Here is a 26,324-nt window from a genome sequence, read left to right as displayed (position 1 = left end):
GAGGACCCCAAACCTCAAATGGGATACCAGCCTTTCTGATACTTTGATTTCAGCCTTGTGAGACTCTGAGCAGATTACCCAGCCATGCCAAGCCCAGATTCTTTTTTTTTTTTTTTAAACATCTTTATTGAAGTATAATTGCCTTACAATAGTGCGTTAGCATCCGCTTTATAACAAAGTGAATCAGTTATACATATACAATATGTTCCCATTTCTCTTCCCTCTTGCATCTCCCTCCCTCCCACCCTCCCCATCCCACCCCTCTAGGTGGTCACAAAGCACCGAGCTGATCTCCCTGTGCTATGCGGCTGCTTCCCACTAGCTATCTATTTTACATTTGGTAGTGTATATATGTCCATGACACTCTCTTACCCTGTCACATCTCACCCCACCCCCTCCCCATATCCTCAAGTCCATTTTCTAGTAGGTCTGTGTCTTTATTCCCGTCTTGCCACTAGGTTCTTCATGGCCTTTTTTTTTTTTTTTCCCCTTAGATTCCATATATATGTGTTAGCATACTGTATTTGTTTTTCTCTTTCTGACTTACTTCACTCTGTATGATAGACTCTAACTCCATCCACCTCATTACAAATACCTCCATTTCATTTCTTTTTATGGCTGAGTAATATTCCATTGTATATATGTGCCACATCTTCTTTATCCATTCATCTGTCGATGGACATTTAGGTTGCTTCCATGTCCTGGCTATTGTAAATAGAGCTGCAGTGAACATTTTGGTACATGACTCTTTTTGACCTATGGTTTTCTCAGGGTATATGCCCAGTAGTGGGATTGCTGGGTCATATGGTAGTTCTATTTGTAGTTTTTTAAGGAACCTCCATACTGTTCTCCATAGTGGCTGTATCAATTTACATTCCCACCAACAGTGCAAGAGTGTTCCCTTTCCTCCACACTCTCTCCAGCATTTATTGTTTCTAGATTTTTTGATGATGGCCATTCTGACCGGTGTGAGATGATATCTCATTGTAGTTTTGATTTGCATTTCTCTAATGATTAATGATGTTGAGCATTCTTTCATGTGTCTGTAGGCCATCTGTATATCTTCTTTGGAGAAATGTCTATTTAGATCTTCTGCCCATTTTTGGATTGGGTTGTTCGTTTTTTTGTTATTGAGCTGCATGAGCTGCTTGTAAATCTTGGAGATTAATCCTTTGTCAGTTGCTTCATTTGCAAATATTTTCTCCCATTCTGAGGGTTGTCTTTTGGTCTTGTTTATGGTTTCCTTTGCTGTGCAAAAGCTTTTAAGTTTCATTAGGTCCCATTTGTTTATTTGTGTTCTTATTTCCATTTCTCTGGGAGCTGGGTCAAGCCCAGATTCTTGACATGCATGACTGTGAGATAATAAATGGGTATTGTTTCAAGGTGCCACGTTTGTGGTAAATGGTTACTCAGCAATAGAAAACTAATGCAAATAGTAAAGCAAAAGCAATACCAATGTCCTGGGGGCAGTTGAAGAGGGTAGTGCAAAGATTTGAAAAATGCAGGGCTGGTTGTCTTTTTCAATCTCTTTTAATCACCTACTTGCCCTGTGCAAAAGCACATAGATATTGGAGAATGCCGTAGTTTATTGAAGCTTAATCAAATGGTGGCTGTAGTTTCAGCTCCTGTTCTGCATCTCTTATATTTATGGGAGAAAAATTTTAAGAAGCTCTTGTACCTGGTTCATAGTTACCAATCTTACAAATGCTTTTGTTCCTTTTATACCAATTTGTAGGTTCAGTTTTGTGCACAAAATGATTTGGTTGCTTTTTTGGCTGATGATAATTGTAAAATAATAGTGATTTTCAGAAATATCTCTATTTCAAAGATGTTAAAATGTAAAAAAAAATGTGCATCTTAGAATTTGTAAAATATGGTCAATGATAAACTTGGAAATAAATTCAGGGAAGCAATAATAAAATATGGCATGGCATATTTAAAAAAAGAATCAGTGGACATAACTGGAAGCAAAATGAAGACAGTGGAAGGGAGAATTTGTGAATTAAAAGACAAACCAGAACAAAATGGAGAGAGAAAAGAGAAAATACAGCAGAGAGGATAAAAATTGTAGGAATTAAGTGAGAAATTCCCAGCAGTTGGCTCAAGTCCTGAAAGGTGAGTAGAGAGAGCAGAGCAATAGTTAAAAATGTCATAGCGGAGACTTTTTCAGACTCAAGACTAGATCCACAGACGCAAGAAGCTTAGAAATTCCAAGCATGATAAAGGAGAATATATTCATGTCTAGATACATTGTAGAGCTGCAGAAAATGATGAAGAACAAAATCTTTAAGTCATCCAGAGAAAAAAGATTGATTACCCTAAAAATAATAACAGAGGGAATGATAGCTGAATTCTTAAAAATTTCAACAGAAGCTAGAGGAGGAAAGATATATTCAATGTACTATAAGAAAATAACTGTAAACCTATCTATCAAAAATGAGGATGAATTTTTTATTTACAGATAAATGAAAATTAAGAGAAGAGGATCTGTCAGCAACAAAATCTCATTAAAGGAAATTCTAAAGAGTGTAGTTTAGGCAGTAGGAAACTGATCCCAAATGGTAGGTCTAAGATAGGAAAGGAAAAAAGAACAAAGAAAGTGGTAAATATATAAGCAAATGTAAATTAGCATTGACTGAATAAAACAGTGATAATCTCTACAGAATTAAAAAACAAACCAAGATGGACTTTCAAATGGAGATAATAACATTTAATTCAAAAGAGGGGTAAATGAATTGAAAGTGTTCCAAGATCCATGTATTGCTCAGGAGGAGGGTAAGGATTTGATTAAATTCAGATTTGTGGAGTTAATTGTACATGCTTTAATTTCTAGGGAAACTACAAATAGGATAGGAACAGTATTAACAAGTTCAAAGGTGAAAAAGTAATTATAACCATATTTGGCTAATCTAACAAGACAAGAAAGGAGAGGAAAAGAAACAAGGAATAGATGGGACAAATAGCACAAACTAAGATGATAGAAATAAATCTCAGTAAGTCAGTAACTAAAATGATTAAAAGGGAAGAAAATTACTCCAGTGAAAAAATAAAGATTGTCAGACTAGATAAAAATAAAATCTAACATATACTGTCCATAAGGGAAACATGTAAAACATAAGTATACAGAAAGCATTAATATCTAAACATTAGCTAAAACAAGTTACATAAATATCAGATAAAATAAAATCTAAAGCAAAAAAAATTATTGTAGGTAAAGCAAGTCAATTATATAATAAAGGTTATTTTACCTGGAAGTCACACTAATCTTAAATATATATTGACCATATAATGTAGTCTAAATATAAATAATATGGAATTTGACAGAACTACAAGAAGAAATAGACAAACTGACAACTATAGTGGAAGATCTGAACACACATTTCTCAGTAATTGACAGACAATATTTGAATAAAATGATTAACAAAAGTGGACAAATATGGAAAGTGGACAAATATAGAACAGTTCACATAACACATGCTGAATGCATTTTCTCTTTAAAATCACAAAAACATTAACAAAAATAAGCAGATGGACCACAAACTAAGACTCAACAACAAATGTAAATGGATTGGACTCATGGAAAGTATGCTCTCTGACCATGAGAAAGCTAAGTTATAAATCAATATTTTAAAATATATGTTAAATTCCTAATGTAAATCAAGAAATACCTTTTTAAGTAAACTATGAATCAAAGGAGAAATTCTAATGGATATTAGAAAATAGTTTGAAGTCAGTAATAAAATACTACATATCAACACTTGTGGAATGCAGCTAAAGCAGTATTTAGAAAAAATTTATACCCTTATGTACATAAGCTAGACAAGAAGAAAGCCTGAAAAGTTAATGGGCTAAGCATCCATTTTAAGAAGTTACAAAAAGAAAAGCAATTTATACCCAAAGAAGGTGGCAGGCAAAAGTAAAAAAAATAATGAAGTAAAAAAGTAACATAAAATAGAATGGAACAGTAAAGCCAATAGTTTCAACCTTGATAAAACTAACAAAATTGACAAAAGTGTGACATGGTTCATTAAGAAACAAACAAAGACACATAAAACCAATATGAAAAATGATAAAACAGGCATTATATCTGGGGCAGATAGTTAAAGATAACTATTGAAATCTATTTGAGTAGGCCACAGGGTGCTCAGACATTTGGCCAAACATTATTCGAGTGTGTTTGTGACTGTATTTTTGGATAAGATGAACATATAAATTGAGGGACTAAGTAAAGAAGATTGCTCTCCCCAATGTGAGTGGGCCTCATCTAATCAGTTGAAGACATGAATAGGTCACAAAGACTAACCCTCCAGAGAATCACTTCTTCTGGTTGACTACTGAGCTGGGACATCAGTCTTTTCCTGCCTCTGGATTTGAACTGGAACTTTGGCTCTTCTTGGGTCTAAAAGCCTGCTGGCTTTTGGACTGGAACTTACACCATCAGCTCTCCTGGTTCCCAGGCCTTCAGATTTGACTCGAACTACATCATTGACTCTTTTGGGGCTCCAGCTTGTTGACTTCAGGTCTTGAGATTTCTAAGTCTGCATAATCATGTGAACCAATTCCTTACAATAAATAAATATATATAAAATATACATATAAATATATATTTATATAAGACAAAAACATATATATATATATACACACATACATAAGGATACATAAAAAGATACAGATATTAAAAAGAATTGGCTCACATGATTATGAAACATAACCAATAGGAGATATAGATATATAGATACAGATACTGATATACATTCCTGGTGTTTCTGTTCCTCTCGAGAACACTAAGGCAGATTTTGGTGCTTAGAAGAGAAGTGCTGCTGTAACAAATACCTACAAATGTGGACGGCTTTGGAACTGTAAAGGAGAGGGGATGGGAGAGTTTTGAGGTGCATGTTAGGAAAAGCCCAGATTGCTATGAAGGGATTGTTGGTAGAAATATGGACATTAAAGGTGATTCTGCTGACAGCTCAAAAAGAAAAAGGGAGAGGTGGAGAGAAAGCCTCCATCTACTTAGAAAAATATATAAATATTCATGAACAGAATATTGGTGGAGTGTAGATGTTCAGGGCCATTCAAATGGAAATGAGGAAGAGCTTATTGGAAATTGGAGGAAAGGTGATCCTTGTTATAAAGTGGCAAAGAACTTGGCTGAAGGGTGTTCTAGTGTTTTGTGGAAGGTAGAACTTGCAAGCAATGAGATTGGATATTTAGCAAATGAGATTTCTAAGCAAAGTATTGAAGGTGTGGCTTGGGTTCGCCTTACTGCTTACAGTAAAATGCAAGAGGAGAGATATGAATTGAAGAAGGAATTATTAAGCAAAAAGGAACCAGAAATTAGAAATTTAGAAAACTCTCAACCCAATCATATTGCAAAAAAAGAAAGCTTGTTCTGAAGAGAACACTGAGGGTGTGGCTGAACAGCCACTTGATAACAAGATCACGGGTATGACACAGGGATTTAATGAGTCATCTCAGCAGAGGCCAGGAATAGAGATGGCATTAAACCAGCAGAGACACTGCCAGTTTGAAGTAAAGGGGACAGAGAAAGCCAGGGAGAATGAAGGAAAGCTGTCAGACTTCTTGGGTTCTACAGAAGAGGACCTAGAGCTATGTGGCTGTGAACTTGCACTATTCTTAAAGGAAAGGCAAGAATGACCCGAAAGGCAATTCAGAGATCATGAGGGCTGCCACTCACATCATAGCCCCAGGGGACAAAACTATTTGCTCCTCTGTTTCAGAGGCAGAGCTTCTGTAGAAAGCCATGTGGGCAGGTCCCATCTAGCTGAAGGGGCAGGGTCACCCCACAGAGGAGTGGGGGGTGAGGGTGATGCTGCCACCTCGGTGGGCCAGGAAGGTAGGACATTGAGGCAAAGAGGATTCTTCTGGAGCCTTAAGATCTAATGGAGTCTGCCTTGCTATGTTTTGAACTTGCTTGGGACCTGCCACCCCTTCCTTCTCTCCTATTTCTCCCTCATGGAGTAGGAAAGTCTATCCTATGCCTGTCCCAACATTGTATTTGGGAAGCACATAATATGTTTGGTTTTATAGATTCACAGCTTGGAGAGGAAGTTTGCCTCAGGATGAACTGTACCTCAAATTTCAAACATACTTGATTTAGATATTTAGATGAGACTTTGGACTTCAGGCACTAGGGATGATGCTGAAATGAGTTAAGACTTCGTGACTGTTGTGCTGGAATGAATGTATTTTTCATATGAGAAGGACATGAATTTTGTGGGGCAGCAAACTATGAAATGAATTTTGTCTCCTGCTAAATTCTCATATTGAAACCCTGATCCCCAGTGTGACTGTATTTGGAGATAGAGTTTTTAGGAGGTAATTAAGGTTAAATGAGATCATAAGGGTGAGACCCTAGTCTGATAGTATTGGTGGCCTCTTCCACGTGAGGGCATAGTGAGGAGTCGGCTGTCTGCAAACTAGAAAGAAAATTCTCACCAGAAACCAACCACGGTGGCACCCTGATCTGAAACTTCCAGCCTCTAGAACGAAGAGAAATAAATCCCTGTTGTTTAGTCACCTAGTCCATGGTATTTTGTTTTGGCAGCTGTAGTTGACTAAGACACTCTCCAAATTATTGTATGTGGCTCCTGTAACCTGATACCAAAACCCGATGAGGACAATATTAGAAGGGAAGATTGTAGTCTAATCTTACTTGTGAACATACAGAATTCTTCTTTTGACATTAATGAGTATATTGTTGGTTTTATACCTGTTGTGAAAAATAAAGGTTTTGTCTTAACTGAAAACAGAGCTTTAATTTTTAGCCACTGATTTAAAAGATTATTGAGGGTAAGGCTAGGATAACAATGTTCCTATGGCTGTTAAAGACAAAGGTACACAATCCAGGCTTTGGGCTGAAAATACAGAAGCATTCTTTGAACTGTAGTTTGAATTTTAACAAGAACATGTATGGCTTTATCTGTGCTGCTAGCAATGACATTCCTTGGAACACTTCAAAGATTATATACATTGTTTTCAGTATATTTCATCGTTATTGCCCAGTGGTAGAACATCTTCATAAAACACATACCAAATCTGATCTTTTGTACACTCTTAGCCCTACAGTGGGAATTCCCATGAAATGCTGAACATAATGAATTCTTTAAAAAACATTGCTAAATGGAATCCAGTTATATATAAAAAGAATAACACAGCATGACTAATTTGGTATTATCCCTGATACACAAAGTTTGACTTTAGAAAATGAATGAGCATAACATAGTAACAGATTAAAAATAAAAACCATATATCAATAAAAGCATAAGAACATCTGATAAAATTCAACATTCTTTTATGATACAAAAACAAAAGCAAAACCCCTCTTCCCAACTAGAAATAGAAAAGAACTTCCTTAATCTGATGGAAGGTATCAGCACCAGCAACAGAATTCATAGCAAACAGTGTAATTAGTGGTAAAATACTGAAACTTTTCCATTTTTATATTTAGGGACACGACAAAGATGCCTGCTATGACTATTTCTAATCATTATGAAATGCAGGGTCTTTCAATAAATTTTTAGAATTAATAAAAGAGTTTCACAAGGTGGTTAACTACCATGTCAATGTACAAAAATCAATATACAGAGTATATTGTATGTACAGAATATATTGACTACAATGTAATATACAGAAATAGATATATATCACATCAATATACTCAAATGTCTTTCTATGGACGAAGAAGAAATATTAAATAATTACCTTTTTAAACACCATTTACAATAGCATAAGAAATCAAGTATTTAGAAACAAATCTAACAATAGCTAAAAGGCCTCTAGGAAGAAATATTATAAAATTTAAAGAGGGACACTTGAAAAGGCCTAAATTAAATAGAGAGTAACACTATAACCCTAGATTGAAAGACTGAATATTATAAAGATATTAATTCTCCCTTAACTGATAATATATCAGTTCAATCAAGATTCCACCAAGATTGAAGATTCAATATAATATATCAAGATTCAATATAATCTTGATTAAAATCCTATTTTTTTATGGAATTCGCAATTTATATGGAAACACAAAAAGCCAAGAAAGTAAAAATGCTTTTGAAGAACAAATTGGCACTCAAAAGTATCAAGACATTATAAAACTACAGTAATTAAAACTGTATGGTATTTGCAAAAGCATAGACACATAGACCAGTGGAACACAACAGTTCCCAGAAAAATTGTATTAGGAATACTTAATTTATTATAATGCTAGTAGTGTAGAACAGTGGGAAAAAGACCATTAAAACACAAGCCTTAGAGTGGAGATAGATACTTGTAACACATACAACTAACAAAGGCTCATATCAAGAATATGTGCGGAGCCCTGTAAATCAATACAAAAAAGACAGTCAACCCAGTGGGAAAGTGGCAAGAAATTTAACAGGCTACTCATAAAAGAGGAAATCCAAATAGACAATAAACGTATTAAAAGTTCTAAACCTAATGAGATGCCACTAGTTAAAATAATTAAAATAAAATGACTATAAAAGCAAGTGCTGGTGCGTATTTGAAGCAATATGAACATGCATATACTATAATTTCATTTCTAGAAATACATCCTACAGGAATGCTTGCACATTTTATTCAAGGAGATACGTAGAAGAATGTTTGTAACAGCTAAAACACAAGTGTTCATCAAAGTGTAGAATGAATAAAGAAATTATGTTATGTGAATATAATGGAATGCACTATAGTAATAAAAATGAATAAATTATAGCTGCACACAACATCATGAATGAATCTCTCAGCATAATGTTGAGTGAAAAAAGCCAGGCACAAAAAAGAACACACTATGAGCAAAATTAAACTATGGTTTTTGTGTTAGTTTCAGCCTATTGGTAGTGATGCTCTTGGCTAGGAATGCCCGGGGCACTCACCTGGGCCATAGTACTTGCAGTGAGTCCCACAGACATTCCTCTCCACCACCACAGGGCCCATTGTTGTGGCTGGACCAAGCCTTGTGGTTCTTATTATGATAGCAGGATGTGCTTCAGTAAAAACTATCAGGGAACTTTGAGGAACAGGATTGATCACTCACCGGTCCTGGAGGGTACATGGCATACCCAGTGGCCACACAACGAGGTGGCAGGTAGAGAGAACAGGAGAGAAAGTGGACCCAGGGCTCTGCTTTTGTTAAGATGGAGGGTAGGGTGTCTCGGGTTTCAGGGTTTCACTATTGTCTAATTTAAAGCTTAAGAGCAGGATTCAGGGCATGGGAAGGGATAAACGGGTGGCTCAAGTGGTCAGTTATCTAGGTTGCTGAGGGCTTTCTGAAAGGAAACTTCATGGCTGGGGTGACAACTCCTTATATGGTTGTTATGCTGGTAGCTGTGTCATAGGCAGGCAAGATGTTTATTCACGATGGATGTCTTTTGTAATGGATGCCTCAGCAATCCAAAGTTTAATATCATGCACTTACACTACAATCCAAAGTTTAATCTCAGGCACTTACACTACAGTAGTGTTTAGGGATGCAAATGTAATGTGCTAAAATTCTAAACAAATGCAAAGAGATGATCAGAGGTAGTTTCCTTTGGGGAAGGAAGGCAGTTGACTGGGACACAAGAGGGGCTTCTTTTGCCATAGGCGGTATGTCCCTGGTTGTTTGCATCATAATACTTAATTAGCATTATATATTTGAGTTATGCCCTTTTTCCATTTAGTTGCTACACCTCACACTGAAAAACTAGTTTGCAAAAAAAAAAAGGAGAGAGAGAGAGGATATAAACAGACCAGCTGGTGAAGTAGAGGGTAGTGATTGTGAAGGATGTGGCTGTGATCTGAGGGTGGGAGGGTGGCATATGGAGAAGGCAGCTAATGGAGGTGGGAAGACTTGAGTTTCAGTTGTGCCAGGCATTGTGCTGAGAGTTGCACACGCACGGTGGATGAGGACTCTGTCCCAGTGAGGCTCATGGCCCTACCAGGAAACACGTCTATTAGCAACAGGCAAATCTCGCTGGTTTTAAAGTTCCAGCCTTCAGTGTTAGGCTCAAGTATTTTGTTGGGAGACTTGTTGATCTCTAAAGTATTAGCCACATAGAAAATTGTACCAGGAATCAATCCAAAAGCAGACTTTTAAATTCACCACACCAAAAAAAAAAAAAAAAAATTAATCAAATGTTATATGAATAGTAGTACACTGTATTTCATAACAGTGGTCACATGAATTAACAATGGAAGATACTGAGAAAATAAACTGGGCATTTGGGGATTTAAGCCACATGTCTGATGCCACCTTGAAATGAAAGCAAGCTTAAGAAGTAATTTACTAACCAAAGCTTTTTGCTTTGCACATCATCTATTATTTCTGTTCCTTATTATTTGGCCTTATTCTCTAAAGAGAGTTTATTCTGTTAGCCAAAAAACGTGCTCATACAAACCCATAGGACTTTCTAAGAGTCTACGACTAAGGTGTGCTCAGGGCTGTGTTAGCCTTTCTATAATCTCTACCAGCTCCCCCCACCCCTAAATCCCAGTTACAACTGCTATCACCACCACAACCATCTCATGTATATTACATATTATGTGTAAAGAAAATAGCAAAACACTATTTTTATTCTCTAGAACCATATGAAGTACCATATGGAGTGTATGCAACTCCAGGAGGGCTGCCCTATAGCCTCCTCACTAAATTATGCACTATAGTGTAACAGGGAAGAGCAAACTCTGACTCCATGATTCTGTTTCTTTTACTTTAACGTTTGCTTTTCATTGTTTTTGTTATTGTTACAATCACTGGCCTGCCACAGGGAACCCTGCCCCTCTTCCTGACTGTGAAACTAAAAGGCCTTTGTTCACCTCACAGGGAGACATTCTGACCCTGCCCACCTGTGAGTTGCTACAGAAAAGAAGAAATTAACACATCCCCTCCCCAATGCAGGCCAAGTGAGCAGGAGATATTTTGCAAGATAAATGGCCTTTTCACTTTACTTCCTCCCCTCCTCCCCCTCTCTGTTCTATAAAAGAAACTGGCAACCAGACCCCATAAGGTGGGTTTTTTGGGTACACTAGTCTGCCATTTTCTCAGTCTGATGGCTTTCCGAATAAAGTCCTTATTCCTAGCCTCAGCACCTTGTCTCCCAATTTATTGGCCTGTCATGTGGCAAGCCGGCTTGGTAACAATATGATCTTCCAAAGTAAAGTTTAAAAATTTCTAAACATAAAAGATGGCGACGCCTGAGTGCCAGGATTTCTACACTGTGAAATAAGCAGGGGTTTGCATTTGCACCATTAGTCACAATTATTAATCACAATGATTAGTTTCTTTTGCTTTCATTTAATGCCTAATCTGGTGTGGGGGAGGAAAAATTCTTGTCTACCTTCTTTGGGTCTTTGGCTGGGCCTAAGACTTAAATTGACGTAAGACAGATTAACAGGAGAAAAGCATACACATTTTATTGAATTTTTACATGTACATGGGAGCCTTCCCAAGAGAAAGAAGACCTGAAGTGACCAGAGTAAGAAGCTTTTACACTTTTTTAGTCAAAGAAACAGTAAATTTGTGAAGAATTGATAGACAAAGTGGTTTGGGTTATGGGTAATGAATGGTGAAGTAACAAGGAAGATATGGGTTGTTTAACAAGGTTTGTTTATGCAGCCTTCATGGCCTTAAATTCGCTGTGTCTGGTGATAAGAATGTCTTCCCTCCTCCTGGTACAGGGAGGGTGCCTTTCACAGGGGAGGTCTATATCTTGCCTTCAGGAGGACAAAGGAGGGTCACAGTGTCCTTGCATGGCTGTTTCTCAAGTATTTTAATTCAAATAATTAATATGTCAAAGTGGCATATTTTGGGGTGATATATTCTGAATCTTTTTACTAGGTACCCTCAGGGATAGAATTCTTATCTTTAGTTTCTAGTTCATTTCTCTATTACCCACTGTGGATGAAATCTACCTGCTCAATTTTTTTTTTTTTAATGTCATGGTACCTCCACATGGGATGGAATGATGGATGTGAAACAACACCTGCTAAAGAGAAGGTGCAGGTGGGAACAGCTGTGTCCACTATTGAAGCATTATGGCTATGGTTTTGTGGGTTGACATATTTCTAACAAATATACTAAAATAATAATTTTGTCACCCATTATTAGGAAGCATTGTAATGTTCATGACTTCCATTAAGAGTCCTGAATTCTTCACAGTGATCTCTTAAAATTTTGTTTTCCCTAACTTGTTTTTCTAGGCTGATCCAATTGAGAACATATTTGAACAGAATCTAAATATCAAGTTTTACATCAGTTCCAGATCCACATCTCCATCCTCATACAGTGGAGACGAAGCAGACCCAGTGAAGGTGCCTCTCTGGGGTAGCTTTGCTTCAGAACTTTTCACTTGTAACAAACAAAGGGAGACTGAATCCCATTCAGAAACATTGCTGTTTCTCTCCTAATCAGATGCATTGCTTAGGAAGAGTCTATAGAGAATATTAAGTTTAACTGATAACACAGGAAGATTTGAAATTCAAATGAGAAAACTGCTCCTGAAAATCAGTGAAAAAAGAAAAAATTCTACCTGCACTTGAACAGAGAACTTAATGATGGGGTCTACTATGAAGCAAGGATTTAAAAGAGCAGAGAGCACAGTTAGGTGAATGATGAAATGGTCAGTAAAACTTGTGGTACAAAGCATGAGGGGACATGTTCTGGCAGGGAAAATTTTCTTGTTATTTGCAGTGTTTTAATTAACATTACAGAGTCATGCTGTAACAGGAATATTTTACACAATCATATCATAACATCAAGTCTGGTATTATGTAAGGCATAAAAATACATTTGCTAAAACAGACTCACAGACTTCGAAAACAAACTTATGGTTGCCAAAGGGGAAACATGGGGTGGAGGGATAAACTAGAAGTTTGGGATTAACAAATACACACTAGTATATATAAAATAGATAATCAACAAGGACCTCCTTTATAGCACAAGGACCTCTACTCAGTATTCTGTAATAACCTATATGGAAAAGAATCTGAAAAAGAATGGATATGTTTATATGTATAAATGAATCACTTTGCTGTACACCTGGAACTAACACAACATTGTAAATCAACTATAATATAAAATCAAAAAAAAAACAAACAAAAAATACAAATAACCCTCAGAGACCTTCCGTCATGCAAGAAACCACAAACAAACAAAAACAAAACAAAGAAATACATTTGTGACTGCACTTAAAATTAAAGATAATTTCATATCTCCTATATAATGGGACATAAAACAACTATTTGCCCTTCATGTTAATCAGAGAGCTTGACTCTCTGCAAAAGAAAATGTTTCCTCAAGTGAAAGGGTTTGGTGTCTCCCAGCTCATATTCTCCCTCTTCAAAAATGCTATTCCCTTCTTTCTCTGCATCTCATTCACCCTGAATAATCTGGGCAGGGTTCTTTGCTGCCCACTTTGGAATTCTGGAGGCGAGATGGAGAGTTCTTCTGGAGACATGTGGTCTGCTTTGGAAAATTTCAGTGTGGTTTATAGCCAGGCCAGACCTTGTTTTCAAATTCTGCTCAGAGCCTCTAAAATTTTGATAACACTTTTATTTTATTGTTTTAAATTTTTTTTTTTTTTTTTTTGCTGAGACATGCAGATAATTTTTATTTATCACATGTTAATACTTATTTCTACTTGTAGAACAGAGTCACAGATAGAAGAGCAGGCTGTTAGTAGGTATTAGAAGGGTTCAGGGGTCTAGCATAGCATCTAGTACACAGTAGGTGGCTCAGTAAGGATGTGTCATAGCTCTCAAATGCCAACTTTTGGTACAGTAAACTGTCAATCACTTTTTATGTAGATGCCTTGGATGGTTGATACACTACAGTTTTGTCAATTAGGGATTCCTTTTTTTGTTTTTTTATTTTGTTTTTTTTTTTTTTTGGTGTTTTTTGTTATCTTTAGAGGTTAGGTGGTAGGGCCCCCTCCCCCCTCCCCAACAGAATAGTATTCTTATTAGAAGTTCCTAAGACGGGCAATTCCAGCATGCAAAGTGTGATGGGACATAGCCGGGAAGATGAGAAATTGAAGCCATCATCTAGGGGTAATATTGTTCTCCATTAAACCCATTAACATGCAGGATCCTCATTTGCTTCACGATGGTGCTTTTACCAGATTCTCCAGCACCCAGCAGCAGCAGGCGGTGCGTGGCCCGGTAGACCTGCTTGTCCTTCTGCAGCTGCTTCTCGATCTTTTTGTTGGCCTCGCGCTGCGCCTTCTCCTCGTTGCGCTGGTCCTCGGTCTTACTGTTTCCGAGGCAGCCCATGGCGGCGGCGGCGGCGGGGCGCGGGGCGCGGCCGGGCTGCGGCGGCGGCGGCGGCGGCGGCGGCGGCGGCGGCGGCGGCGGCGGCGGCGGGGCCGGGCGCGGGCGGCCTCACGCGGGCGGAGAGGGCCGGGGCAGCGCCGGGCGAGCGGGCCGGGCGCGGGCTCGGCTCCTCGGGGAGGAGCGCGCGGGGCGGACTGCGGGCCGCGCGGGGAGGGTGGTGTCGGTCTGACCGAGCCGAGCGCGCGGCTCCCGGCCCCTCGAGCCGAAGCCGAGGGGTCTGATGGCCGCCGCGGACCGAGGCGGACCAGAGCAGGAGCTGCGGGAGCTGCTCTATTGTTTTAAATTTTTAACAATAAAATATTTCCATCATGGAAGAAGGTACAAGGAATAATCTATCACAAGCCCATAAACCTACTACCCACAAATTTAGCAAAACAGTTTGCCATTTTTGATTCAGATAAAAAGAAAATTAATTTGATACTGAACAGTTGAGCCCATCTAGCTTCATTCTTCTTTTTCCTGGGAGGTGATTGAATATTCTGAAATGGTGTGCATTCTTCCCTTCACCTTCTTATATTTTATATCATAAGCATGTATCCTTCAAGTTCACAGGATTTCTTGGTCTGCTTAAAACACACAAATATTATCCCTATTGTTTTACAACTTATTATTTTCACACTATTTATTCATGTCAAAACAGCTCATTAATTTTAACTTCTGTGTAGTATTCCAGTGTATAAATATACTTGGATTCACATAACCATGCTCCTTTTGATCAGTTGATGACTTTTTTTTCTTATTACAATTTCTCTATTATAATGAGCCCGTTGGGACCCACTTGCCTATATACATATGGGAGAATTTGTTAGTTGTTGGGTGGTGAAATGCATATTTTCAATGTAAAATTTTGCCAACTGATGGCTTAATGTTTTTGAAACAATCACAAATTTTACAGAAATATTTCAAGTAGAGTATAAATTTATTTTTCCTAGACTATTTGAAAGTTGTCATTTGATTTTCCATCACCTTGAGTTCTTTTTTTTTTTTTTTTTTAAAGATTTATTTATTTTTATTGATTAATTGATTGATTGATTGATTGCTATGTTGGGTCTTCGTTTCTGTGCTAGGGCTTTCTCTAGTTGTGGCAAGCGGGGGCCACTCTTCATCACGGTGCGCGGGCCTCTCACTGTCACGGCCTCTCTCGTTGCGGAGCACAGGCTCCAGACGCGCAGGCTCAGTAATTGTGGCTCACGGGCCCAGCCGCTCCGCGGCATGTGGGATCTTCCCAGACCAGGGCTCGAACCCGTGTCCCCTGCATTAGCAGGCAGATTCTCAACCACTGCGCCACCAGGGAAGCCCCACCTTGAGTTCTTTATCTTGTACTCTGACCAATAAGAATATTCTCCTACTTCCTATAATATATAATACAACCGTCTCACTAACATTGATGCATTACTATCATCTAATCCTCAGACCACTTCAGGTATCACCAACTGTCCCCATGTGTCCATTATAGCAAAAGGATGCAGTTCAAAATTGTACTTTGCTTTTGGTTGTCATCTCTCATTAGTCTCTTTCCATATAGAAGAATTTCTTAGTCTTTCTTTTACTTCATTACCTTGATACTCTTGAAAGTCACAGGCTGGTGTAGAAGAGAATGTCTCTCTTTTTATACAAGTGTTTCCTCACGACTTGATTCAGATTATGCATCTTTGTTAAGAATATCACAGAAGTGATACTGGGGTCTTCTCATTGTATCCTGTCAGGTGGTATATGATTTTGACTTATTCCATTATTGATGATGTTTACTTTGACCTCTGCACTAAGGTGAGATTTTTCCAGGCCTCTCCATGTTGAAATTACTTTTTCTCCTTTGTAATTAATGAGTACTTTGTAGAGAGGTACTCTGAAATGGTAAGTACCCCATTTCTCACCAAACTTGCAATTTATTTATATCTGTATGGACACATAGTATTTTTAATTTTATCCATGGCTTATAATCCATTATAGTCTTAATTTATTCTGGCATTCAAATGGCTGTACAGCTCATCTGTATTTTCCCAGCCCTAGATTTAGCCATTTCTCCAAGGCACTCTGATTGCTTTTAGTGGAAAATGGTATTTAGAAGTCAATATCTGGGTGTTAGGTGTGCTTATTGCTATTGGGGTATCAGTATTCCAGAACGTTTTATTGGATAGAGATGGAGAAAAATATATTATATATCAGTCTCTCTATATGTATCTATTTATCATCTATTTGTCCATCTATCATCTCTACCTACCTAGCTGTCTACTTACTTACCTATAAAAACTATGAGTTCATACACATATTCATACCTCTAATTTCAATCCAACATTATAGGGTTCATTCTTGTTTTCTCTCTTTCCATATTTGTAGCTCCTTTCTGTGATGATAGTGAGAAACTTGCCTTTTATTATTCTCAATATGCTTATTATTTGAGTGGCTCTATTCTCTGTGACCAATCTGCCATCTCTGCAGCTAACCCATCACTTCTCACACTACATGGGCTCTGCGTCCCCACCTTAAATTACCCTCCATGTGCATGCTCTTCTCACTTTGCTGGGCAATAGAGTTTTTAAAAACCAGTTTCCACTCTCACTTAGCAGCATGTAAGAGTTCTCATTTTGTTATACCCATGTCAACCGTTGCTGCTACTAGACATTTGAAATTTTGTAGTTCTGATGAAGTGGGGTCTTATTATTGCTTTCATTTTGTCATGCAGAGATTTTTAATTCTAATTACTAAAATTTATCAGTCTTTCCTTTTATTGCTTGAGCTTTTTAATTGTTTTCTAAGAAATCCATTTCTATAGTATCCTTCTGTCCCCAAAGGTTTGAAAAGATTTAAAGTTTTGCTTTTTTGCATTTAGGTCCTTAAATCACCAGGAAATTATATCTTTGTTTGCTATGAAGTAGGAATCTAACTTTTGCCACCCTGATACCATGAAAGTTAGTTGTCCAAGTACCATTCACTGACTAGTCTATCATTTCCCTAACAATTTGTAATGTCACTTCTGTCATGTACGAGCTATTTTTAGTTAGTTACTTATTTGTTTTGTTGTAAAATATACATAACATAAAATTTTCTATTTATTCATTTTAAGTGTAGAGTTCAGTGGCATAAATTACGTTCACAATGTTCTGCAAACATCACCATTACAGTATTTATTTCTCAAACTTTTCCATCTCCCCGAACAGAAGTAAGTTTTATCCTCATTAGACAATAACTTGTCATTTCCCTTCCCTTCAGTCCCTGGTAAACTCTGAAGTACTTTGTGTCTCTATGAATTTGCCTATTCTATATATTTTATATAAGTAGAATCATACAATATTTGCCCCTTTTTGTCTGGCTAATTTCACTTAATATCTTCACATTTCATCTATGTTATAGCATGTGTCAGAATTTCAATCCTTTTTAAGGCAAAAGAATGGACAAGTAGATCAATGGAATATAATAAAGAGCCCAGAAGCATACAGTGGACCAAAGAGAGTCTCTTCAACAAATGGTGCTGGAACAACTAGACATCCACATGGAAAAATATAAACCTAGACACAGACCTTACATTCTTTATAAAAATTAATTTGAAATTGATCATAAACCTAAATATAAAATGCAAAACTACAACATAGGAGAAAATCTCATTGACCTTGAGATTGGTAATGAGTTCTTAAATATAAAACCAAAAGCATGATCCACTAAATTATTGATAAGCTGGACTTTATTAAAATTAAAAACCTCTGCTCTGCAAAAGACAATGTCAAGGGACTAAGAAGACTAGCCACAGACAGGGAGAAAATATTTGCAAAAGACAAATCTGATAAAGATTTGTTATCCAAAACATACAAAGAACTCTTAAAACTCTACAATAAGAAAACAAACAATCCTGCAGCTTAGCACCTTGGTATTTACCCGAATGAAATGAAAACTTACCTCTACACAAAATCTTGTACGTGGATGTATATAGCCACTTTATTTATAATTGCCCAAACTTGGAAGCAACCAAGATGTCCCTCAGTAGGTGACTGGATAAATAAACTGTGATACGTCAAGACAATAGAATATTATTTAGTGATAAAAATAAATGAGTTATGGAGCCATGAAAAGACATAGGAATCTAAAGTGCATCTTACCAAGTGATAGTAGCCAATCTGAAAGGGCTACATACTGTATGATTCCAACTATATGACATTTTAGAAAAGGCAAAACTACATGCTGTAAAAAGATCATGTAGTTTCCAGGGGTTGGGGGTGAGGTGATGAGCAGGCAGAGTAGAGAAGATTTTTATGAGAGTGAAACGATTCTGTATGGTGCCATACTGATAAACATATGTCCTTATACATCTGTCCAAACCCATAGAATGTACAGGGCCAAGAGTAAACCCTAATGTAAACTATGGACTTCGTGTGATTACGATGTGTCTGTGTAGGTTCATCAAGTGTCACAAAGAGGCATTTTTTTCTTCATAACTTTGAAAATTTGGCAAATGTTCTGAATCTCCTGCATTTACTATCAATTTCTTGTATTTTTTCTCCATTGTATTTGTCATTATTCAAGTCTATATACTTATATGCTCTGCTCAGCTGTGCAGCATCTTCACTTACAATCAAACCTTATTCCCCAGTAACATCTGTAAGCATCCAATTCTTTCCATTTCAAAACGTATTTTCTACTATTTCCTCGGAAAGAAAAATTTTATATCATATAAACAGCCCAATTTCATATGCTTTTGAAGTCTAATTTAAGAAATGTAATCTAAGTTACCTGCACCCATTTTTAGATTAGTAGTATTCACAAAATCTTGCTGAACCCTCTATAATTGATTTTAATGTATTTCTACATATTTACAGCCATAAATCCCTTCTACATTTATAAGACAAGTAGTTGAAGAAATCTTTTGAAGATTCTGATCGTATATCTACTTAATGAAAGTATCTTTAAATACGTGTATGATTAATATTCTCCTTTTAATGTAGTCTACATGCACATGCTATGACACACATTTAAAAATAGCCAAATTGATATAAAGTATATGAAATATACATGTATTTTGTTTGTAGAAATTGAAAGCATAGATTTAAATTACTTAAAATATATTTTCAGCTTTGTGAGAATTTTAGTTTTATTGTGTTTTTGTCTAACAAGTATTATTCTTTTGTCTTACTTGAGAAATAATTTAATTCTTATAATTTTGGTGACAGGTAACTTGCCTATATTTATTTTTGTCTCTTTGATTCAGATCACAGATTCTGCTCACCTTCCAGTTCACACCCCAACGATAAAGAGAAAGGAATATCATAATAGAATCCTCTTTCCAACTCAGGTACTTGATTTAGTTATAAACTTAGCAGGTCCTTGAAAAATGAGAATAAGTTCGTTTTGGTCTCTAACCCCTCCCTCCCTCCCTCTCCCCTTCCCTCCCTCCCTTTCTCCTTTCCTCCCTTCTTTCTTTTCTTCCTTTTTTCTTGGAGACTTCTGGTTAAACATAGTAGATTCAAAAATGCCTACACTTTTGCTTTCTAATGAAACTTGTTAAACAGACTAAAGAGAGAGAGTAGACAAATAAGTCAACATAATTTTGAAAGATGGAAGAACCTGAGTGAGGGGTTAGGAGAGCTGAGAAATATGAATGTCAGGTGCTTAGAAATGACTTGCCAAAAAGTCACAAGATAATTAATACTTTGGAAACCTAGAAGGATTCAGGGATTAGGGACACCAAGTCCTTTAGGAGGCAGAGGTGACATGTGGTGCTGAAAAGAGGGGAATAAATTGAAGATCTGAGAAAAAGCAGGTAGCCCCTGTACACACTCAGTAGAGTATGAGGATGACATCCACCAGCTTATGTGACAGGAAAATGGAATACTATCCTTGAGCTGTAATCCTTTTATTTTACTCAATGAATTTATTACAGCAGATATCGTTGAAAGAAAGAAATATATTTTTTGGAAATATCAAACAGTGGATCACAGTGCTACACAGGCACCTCATACGTCATCCTAGGGAACAGACTCCGTACTCATTGGTTTCCCCAGCCAGTCCTGTCGAGTGTCCACTCAGGGACACACAGTGCTGAGCAGGACAACTTTCCTGCCCTCAGCATTGTGACAGTCAGAGATGCCTTAACCATAAATGTGTCCTAGCATATTAAAGAAAATAGGATTTTAAATGGGGAATTATGTGCCCATACAATTCTCCTAGGGCAGCAGAGGCAGGCTCTGAGCTGAGCTCCCAGGAGCATCTCCTGCTGCCAGCATTACTCAGTCTCTGCTGAGCCTGGGACAGCCCCACCTTTGTCGCAAGAAGATGGTGAATCTGGAAGCTGCCACCACTGCTGCAGCCCTCAGAACCTGCAACTTCTGCCAGAGTCAGGAAAGACCCTGTTGCTGCAGAGTTAAGAGAGCTTCCATCAAATTCAGAAACCACCACTGCAGCTGTGACCTCACACTCCCTCTGTCAAGATCCAAGCCAGTAAAATGGATGTGCTACATCAGGCATCTCTCCCATCTTGACTCAACTCAAAGTCTTACAGAGAGTTATCTTATTAGTGGAGCTTACATCAGGTCCAAAACTTAGTTCCAAGGGAGTCTGGGAAATGTAGTTTTTAGCATTTCATCTCTACAGTAGTAGAGAGAATTGCAATGGGGGTTGAGGGAGTCAAACCATCATATCCCCTACAATCATATCTCTTTATTTCCCTCAAAAAGCATGTGGGTTCTCATGTCACACAACCTGTGTAGAAAAAGCTCCAAAAACTTGTCCCGTGCCTTTTCATCAGAAGAAAGGTGCCTTCTGTCTAGACTCACAGAAAGGCATGGGAACAGCCTATGAAGGCCATGTCTGGGTAAGTGTCAATATTTTGGTTTCAGATGAAGTCTTAAAGAGTTTATTAATCACTTTTCACCATGTGTGCACAATATTTTTCAGAAATATTTATGATATGTTATATGATATTAATTATATGCAATTGAAAATCATCTGAAGAATATGATTTCAGAATAAAGTTTAAGTGTCCCCGATAGGATATTTTCAAATTTCCCAAAGTTTTCTGTTTAGACCTTACTTTGCAATGAACGAATGCTAAAATCCCTTCTAATGGTGTAAATTTGACTTCCAGTCAGTAATAATAAATTATGAAACTAAAAGTGAAAGAATCTTCTTCAGAAATATTTAAAATCTGAGTTGAATTTGAGGCTACCAAAATTGAATTTAATCTTAGGTAGAGGCAACGCTGTGACTAGTGTTAATGGAAATGGTATTGATCTTATTTTCACAACCTAAGAATTGTTTAGTCCTCAAAGGAATTATGTTATATAGTTCTGTTCCAATCTTTAACAAGTGGTAGATTTATAACACATTTTTTTTTCATTTTTATTATTTTAATTTTATATGTAATAATTGGGTAGTATTTGATGTTTCAGCTTGGATTGCTTTTATTTGTTTTTTGAAAAATAAAAACTAAAGATTCCAAAGAAAGCAGGGATGAAAAAAGGATGGCAGAGGGCATTGGCTGTAGTGTGTGACTTCAAACTCTTCCTGTATGATATGGATGAAGAAGAAGACTCAACACCCAATGTTGTAGTTAGTCAAGTGATTGACATGAGGTAAGCTTCGAAAGGGAGAGTATTTTTTATCAAAAAAATCTGGGAATAAAAATGGTTTCTGAAATTTTTAAAAATAGTGTTGTCATTTAACTTATGTTAAGTTTCTAATTTTCTCCATTGCCATGTGAACTTTAAAATAGAAGATTTCTGCCTAAAGTTTGCATCATTACCTCTTGGGTATGGATTATAATTGTGTAATATTTGTAATAGTTTATTTATTTATTTTTTTTAGTCAGAAGTTTATATTCTTATGTGTGTGTGTGTGTGTATGTGTGTGTGTAGCAGAAAAGGAAATACAACCTTAAAACCAGATGCTCTTTATATTGAGATATAATTCGTATATTATAAAATTCACCATTTAAAAATGGGCAACCCAGTGGTTTTTAGTATATTCACAAGGTTGTAAAACCATCACTACAATCTAATTTTAGAACATTTTCATCACACCAAAAAGAAACCTTTATTAGTTAGCAGTCACTCTACATTCACCCCTGCCCCCAGCCCCAGCAACCATTAATCTGTTTCTATCTCTATGGATTTGCCTATTCTGAATTTTATATAAATGGAATCATACAACATGTGGAGTTTTGTAACTGGCTTCTTTCACTAAGCATAATGTTTCAAGACTCACCCATGTAGCATGTATCAATACTTCATTATTTTTCATGGCTGATGCCCTTTATCAGGTTGAGAAAACAGCCTTCTCTTCCTGGTTTGTTGAGTGTTTTTATCTGTAAGGGGTGTTGGATTTTGACAAATGCTTTTTTTGTGTCTATTGAGAAGATCACATGATTGTTTTCCCCTTAATTCTCATGATGTATTACATTAATTGTTACTTGTATATAGAACCAATCATACATTCCTGGGATAAATCCCACTTGGTCATGGTATCTAATCTTTTTTATAATATGTTGGATTGGGTTCAATAGAATTTTTGAAGATATTTGCATCTATATTAACACAGGATATTGGTCTATAGTTTTGTTGCCTTGTGATATTTTTGCCTGGTTTTGGTATTAGGATAATACTGACCTCAGATTATGTTGGAAAGTACTCTCTTCTCTTTTATTTTTGAAAGAGTTTGTGAAGGATTGGTATTAAATATGTTTGGTAGAATTCACTAGTGTGGTCATCTGGTCCTGGGGGTTCCTTTATGGGATATTTTTTGATTGCTAGTTCAATCTCTTTACTTGTTATAAGTCTATTGAGATTTTCTACATCTTCTTGAGTCAGCTTTAGTACCTTGTGTTTTTCTAGGAATGTTTCCATTTTCTTTAGATTATCTAATTTTGGGAGCATACACTTGTTCATAGTATTCCCTTTTATTTTCTGAAAGGTCAGAAGTAATGTTCCCACTTTACTTCTGACTTTAGTAATTTGAGGTTTCTTTCATTTTTTTCTTGGTCAGTTTAGCTAAAAGTTTATCAAGTTTTGTTGATCTTTTCAAAAAGCCAACTTTTGGTTTTCTTGATTTTCTCTTATTTTTCTATTCTCTGTTTTATTAATTTCCACTCTAAACTTTATTATTTCCTTCCTTCTGCTTGTTCTGAGTTTAGTTTGCTCTTCTTTTCCTAGTTTCTCAAGATGGAAAGTTAGGTTATATATTGATTTGAGATTTTCATTCAATTATCCTTTCTGACCCCTTTTCTCTCTCCTCTCCTTCTGGGACTCCCATTATATATAGTTTAGTATTCTTCATGGTGTCCCAAGGAACTCTGAGGTTTTATTAATTTTTCTTCATTCTTTTTTCTTTCTTTTCTTCAGACTGGATAATGTTAATTGACCTGTCTTCAAGTTCAGTGATTCTGCTTTCTGCCAGCTCAGTTCTGTTGTTGACCCCTTCTGGTGAATTCTTCGTTTCAGTTATTGTCCTCATCAACCTTTGAATTTCTGTTTGGTTCTTTTTTGTATTTTCTATTTCCTTATTTATATTTCCTACTTGGTGAGACATCATTCTCATACTTTCATTTAGTTCTTTAGGCATGATTTCCTTTAGGTCTTCAAACATATTTAAAATAGCTGATTTAAATCTTGGTCTGGTAAATCCAATATCTGGGTTTCCTCAGAGATAGCTTCTATTGATTGCTTTTTTCCTGTGTATTGGTCATACTTTTATGCTTCCTTGCAAGTCATACAGTATATATTTTTTTAAACTGGACATTTCAAATAATACTATTGTCAGCTCTAGTTATCAAATTCTACTTCTTCTCCAGGATTTGTTATTGTTGTTTGTTGTAGTTGTTGTTTGTTTGTTCAGTGAATTTTTCAAACTAATCTATAAAGTCTTTATTCTTAGTCATGTGTAGTTATTTGATGTCTCTACTTTGTTAGCTTAGTAGTTAGCTAATGATTTTGCAGAGATTTCTTTAAACATCTGGAACCAGTGAATCTCCCACACTTTGCTGAAGAGCTCTGTGTGCAAGTGGGGTCACTTCTTCAACACTCAGCCAGGCAGTTGACAACACGTTATACTTGTGCAAAGCCTCAAGAATATTGGAAGAGATAATGGCAGAAAACCTCTGAAATTTGATGAAAAACATTTATCTATGCATCCAATGTCAGCCAGAGGTGAGAACTTATGTCCTTCTCTGGTCTTTCCTGAGCATATGCATAACCCTAGGCATGTTCACAGTTCTATGCATGTGCATGATGCTCTAGATTCTTAGCAATATGTCAGACCTTTTCAAAACCCCTATGGATATCTCATTTTCTAACTTTTCCTTTTAAGAGTTTTGGTTAATCTATTATTTTGTCCAGCTGTTAAGCACTGCATAGGCAGCTATGCAGTTAAAATGCTTGCATGAAATAGTTTTTTATAAGTTCCCCTTGGGGAATAGACTTTTCCCTGGGAGACCTCTGAATCAAGCCTAATACTCCAGCTCCTTTCTCCTTCTTCCTCCTCTTTCCAGGTCCCTCAGGTGTCCAGTGGCTTCTAGGATGCACTGTGAATGCAGGCTGCCATTTTTCAAGGCTACTGAGGAGCTGGAAATGGAGCATGGGACTAGGGCGAGTTAAGCTACCACAAAGCTCATACTTCTTACCAAGATTCGGCTTTTTTTTTACTTTTTTATTTTAAATAAATCCTCCTCAGATTGCCACAAACCTTGGTTAATTTATAGAGTTCTAAAAAAGTTGTTTCTGATGAATTTTGCTAGTTTTCTCATTTCTTTTATGAAGGAGAGAATCTTCAGAGATCCTTACTCTGCCATTGTTGCAAATGTCACTCCAGACACTCTTTAAGTGTTTAATAAAGAATATTGAATCGGTGAACTTATAGAAAGTGTATCCTTCGGGGAAAGGCAATATGCTCTCTGCTCCCCCTGATTCTTCTGCATCTTTTCGGCTCCTCTACACTTTTCTCTTAGTGTCTCTGACCATCTGTCCTTGGCCTTCTTTTCTTCCTTCTCTGCACACTCCCTGGGTGGTCCCTTCACTTCCTGTGGCTCCAGGTAGTGAGACATTTATTCATAGTATTCCCTTACACTTCTTTTCCAGGTGTAACCTGCCCTGTGATGGCTGTGTGCTTGCTCAGCCTGAACTTTCTCCTTATCACAGATTCTGTGGGTCTCTACATTCATCCTGTCTTATTTTGATTCCTTACTCACAAACTTTGTTTTGTATTCTTCACATCAGCTCATGTCATCTTTGTCAGAAATTTGGTATTACCTTAAATAACTGATACAGGAAACTAGATAATCTTGAAGGTGACTTTAGAAAGTTACTCTTGATGTAGATTTTTAATAAGTTGGTTTGGGAGTGTGTGTGTTTGTGTGTGTGTGTGTGTGTGTGTGTGTGTGTGTTTCATTTTGGGGACAGGGAAAATTAAAGTGGTGCTGGAGCCAAGGAGTCCAGCTTACAATTGTCCATCCTTCAGATCAAATGAGTGTCTGCATTAAAGCGGTGGCTGCAGGAATTACAAAAGAAGAGACAGGTGCAGGAAATATTACTAAAGTGACCTCATGGGACATGGTGAGTGGCAGAAAAAGGAAGATGAAGAAAAGAGTTGCAATACCAGATGGTACTGAGGTTTTAAGTCATCAAGACTGAAAAACTGAGGGTCACATTGACAGCTGTAGGGATATAATGGAGAATGGTAGCATTGGGGGAAAGAAATGAGTTTGTTTTAAGTGTTGGAGAAGCCAAAAATTATCAAGTGAGCTGAATCAAACAGACTTCTACTTTCAACCAAGACGGAGTAACAGGGGCCATATTTATATTTAACCTTCCCCGTGAAATAACAAAAGAACTGATTTAAGGTTCTGGATATCAGACAATGAAGGGAAGTAAATGAGGTGAGCTCTATACTTGCCCCAGGTTACTGCCTTGTGAGAGCTTCCAGTATATAACACAGAAATTGGAATCCCAGGCAGACCCAGGTGAACTCCCTGAACTGAAGAGATGAAGCTGAGAGTCCAGAGAGACCCAGTAGCCAGAGTT

General features: G+C 37.0%; 2 protein-coding genes across 2 annotated transcripts in view; one reads left to right on the top strand and one right to left on the bottom strand.

The window, feature by feature from the left end:
• The window catches only part of LOC130707016 (serine/threonine-protein kinase MRCK alpha-like), a 63,271-nt gene that overhangs the window by 10,165 nt on the left and 26,782 nt on the right, over positions 1–26,324 (top strand). The window contains exons 6-7 of the mRNA XM_057539647.1: positions 19,526–19,609; positions 21,748–21,887. Coding sequence (XP_057395630.1) covers positions 19,526–19,609; positions 21,748–21,887 — 224 coding nt within the window. The remainder of the gene's footprint in view (positions 1–19,525; positions 19,610–21,747; positions 21,888–26,324) is intronic.
• Positions 13,604–14,592, bottom strand: LOC130707015 (guanine nucleotide-binding protein G(s) subunit alpha-like). The gene has a single exon (XM_057539646.1). The coding sequence runs from the start codon at positions 14,266–14,268 to the stop codon at positions 14,041–14,043; it is 228 nt and encodes a 75-aa protein (XP_057395629.1). The 5' UTR covers positions 14,269–14,592; the 3' UTR covers positions 13,604–14,040.

Source organism: Balaenoptera acutorostrata, unplaced genomic scaffold, assembly GCF_949987535.1.
Source record: "Balaenoptera acutorostrata unplaced genomic scaffold, mBalAcu1.1 scaffold_538, whole genome shotgun sequence".
NCBI lineage: Eukaryota > Metazoa > Chordata > Mammalia > Artiodactyla > Balaenopteridae > Balaenoptera > Balaenoptera acutorostrata.
This window is presented reverse-complemented; position numbering and strand designations above follow the sequence as displayed.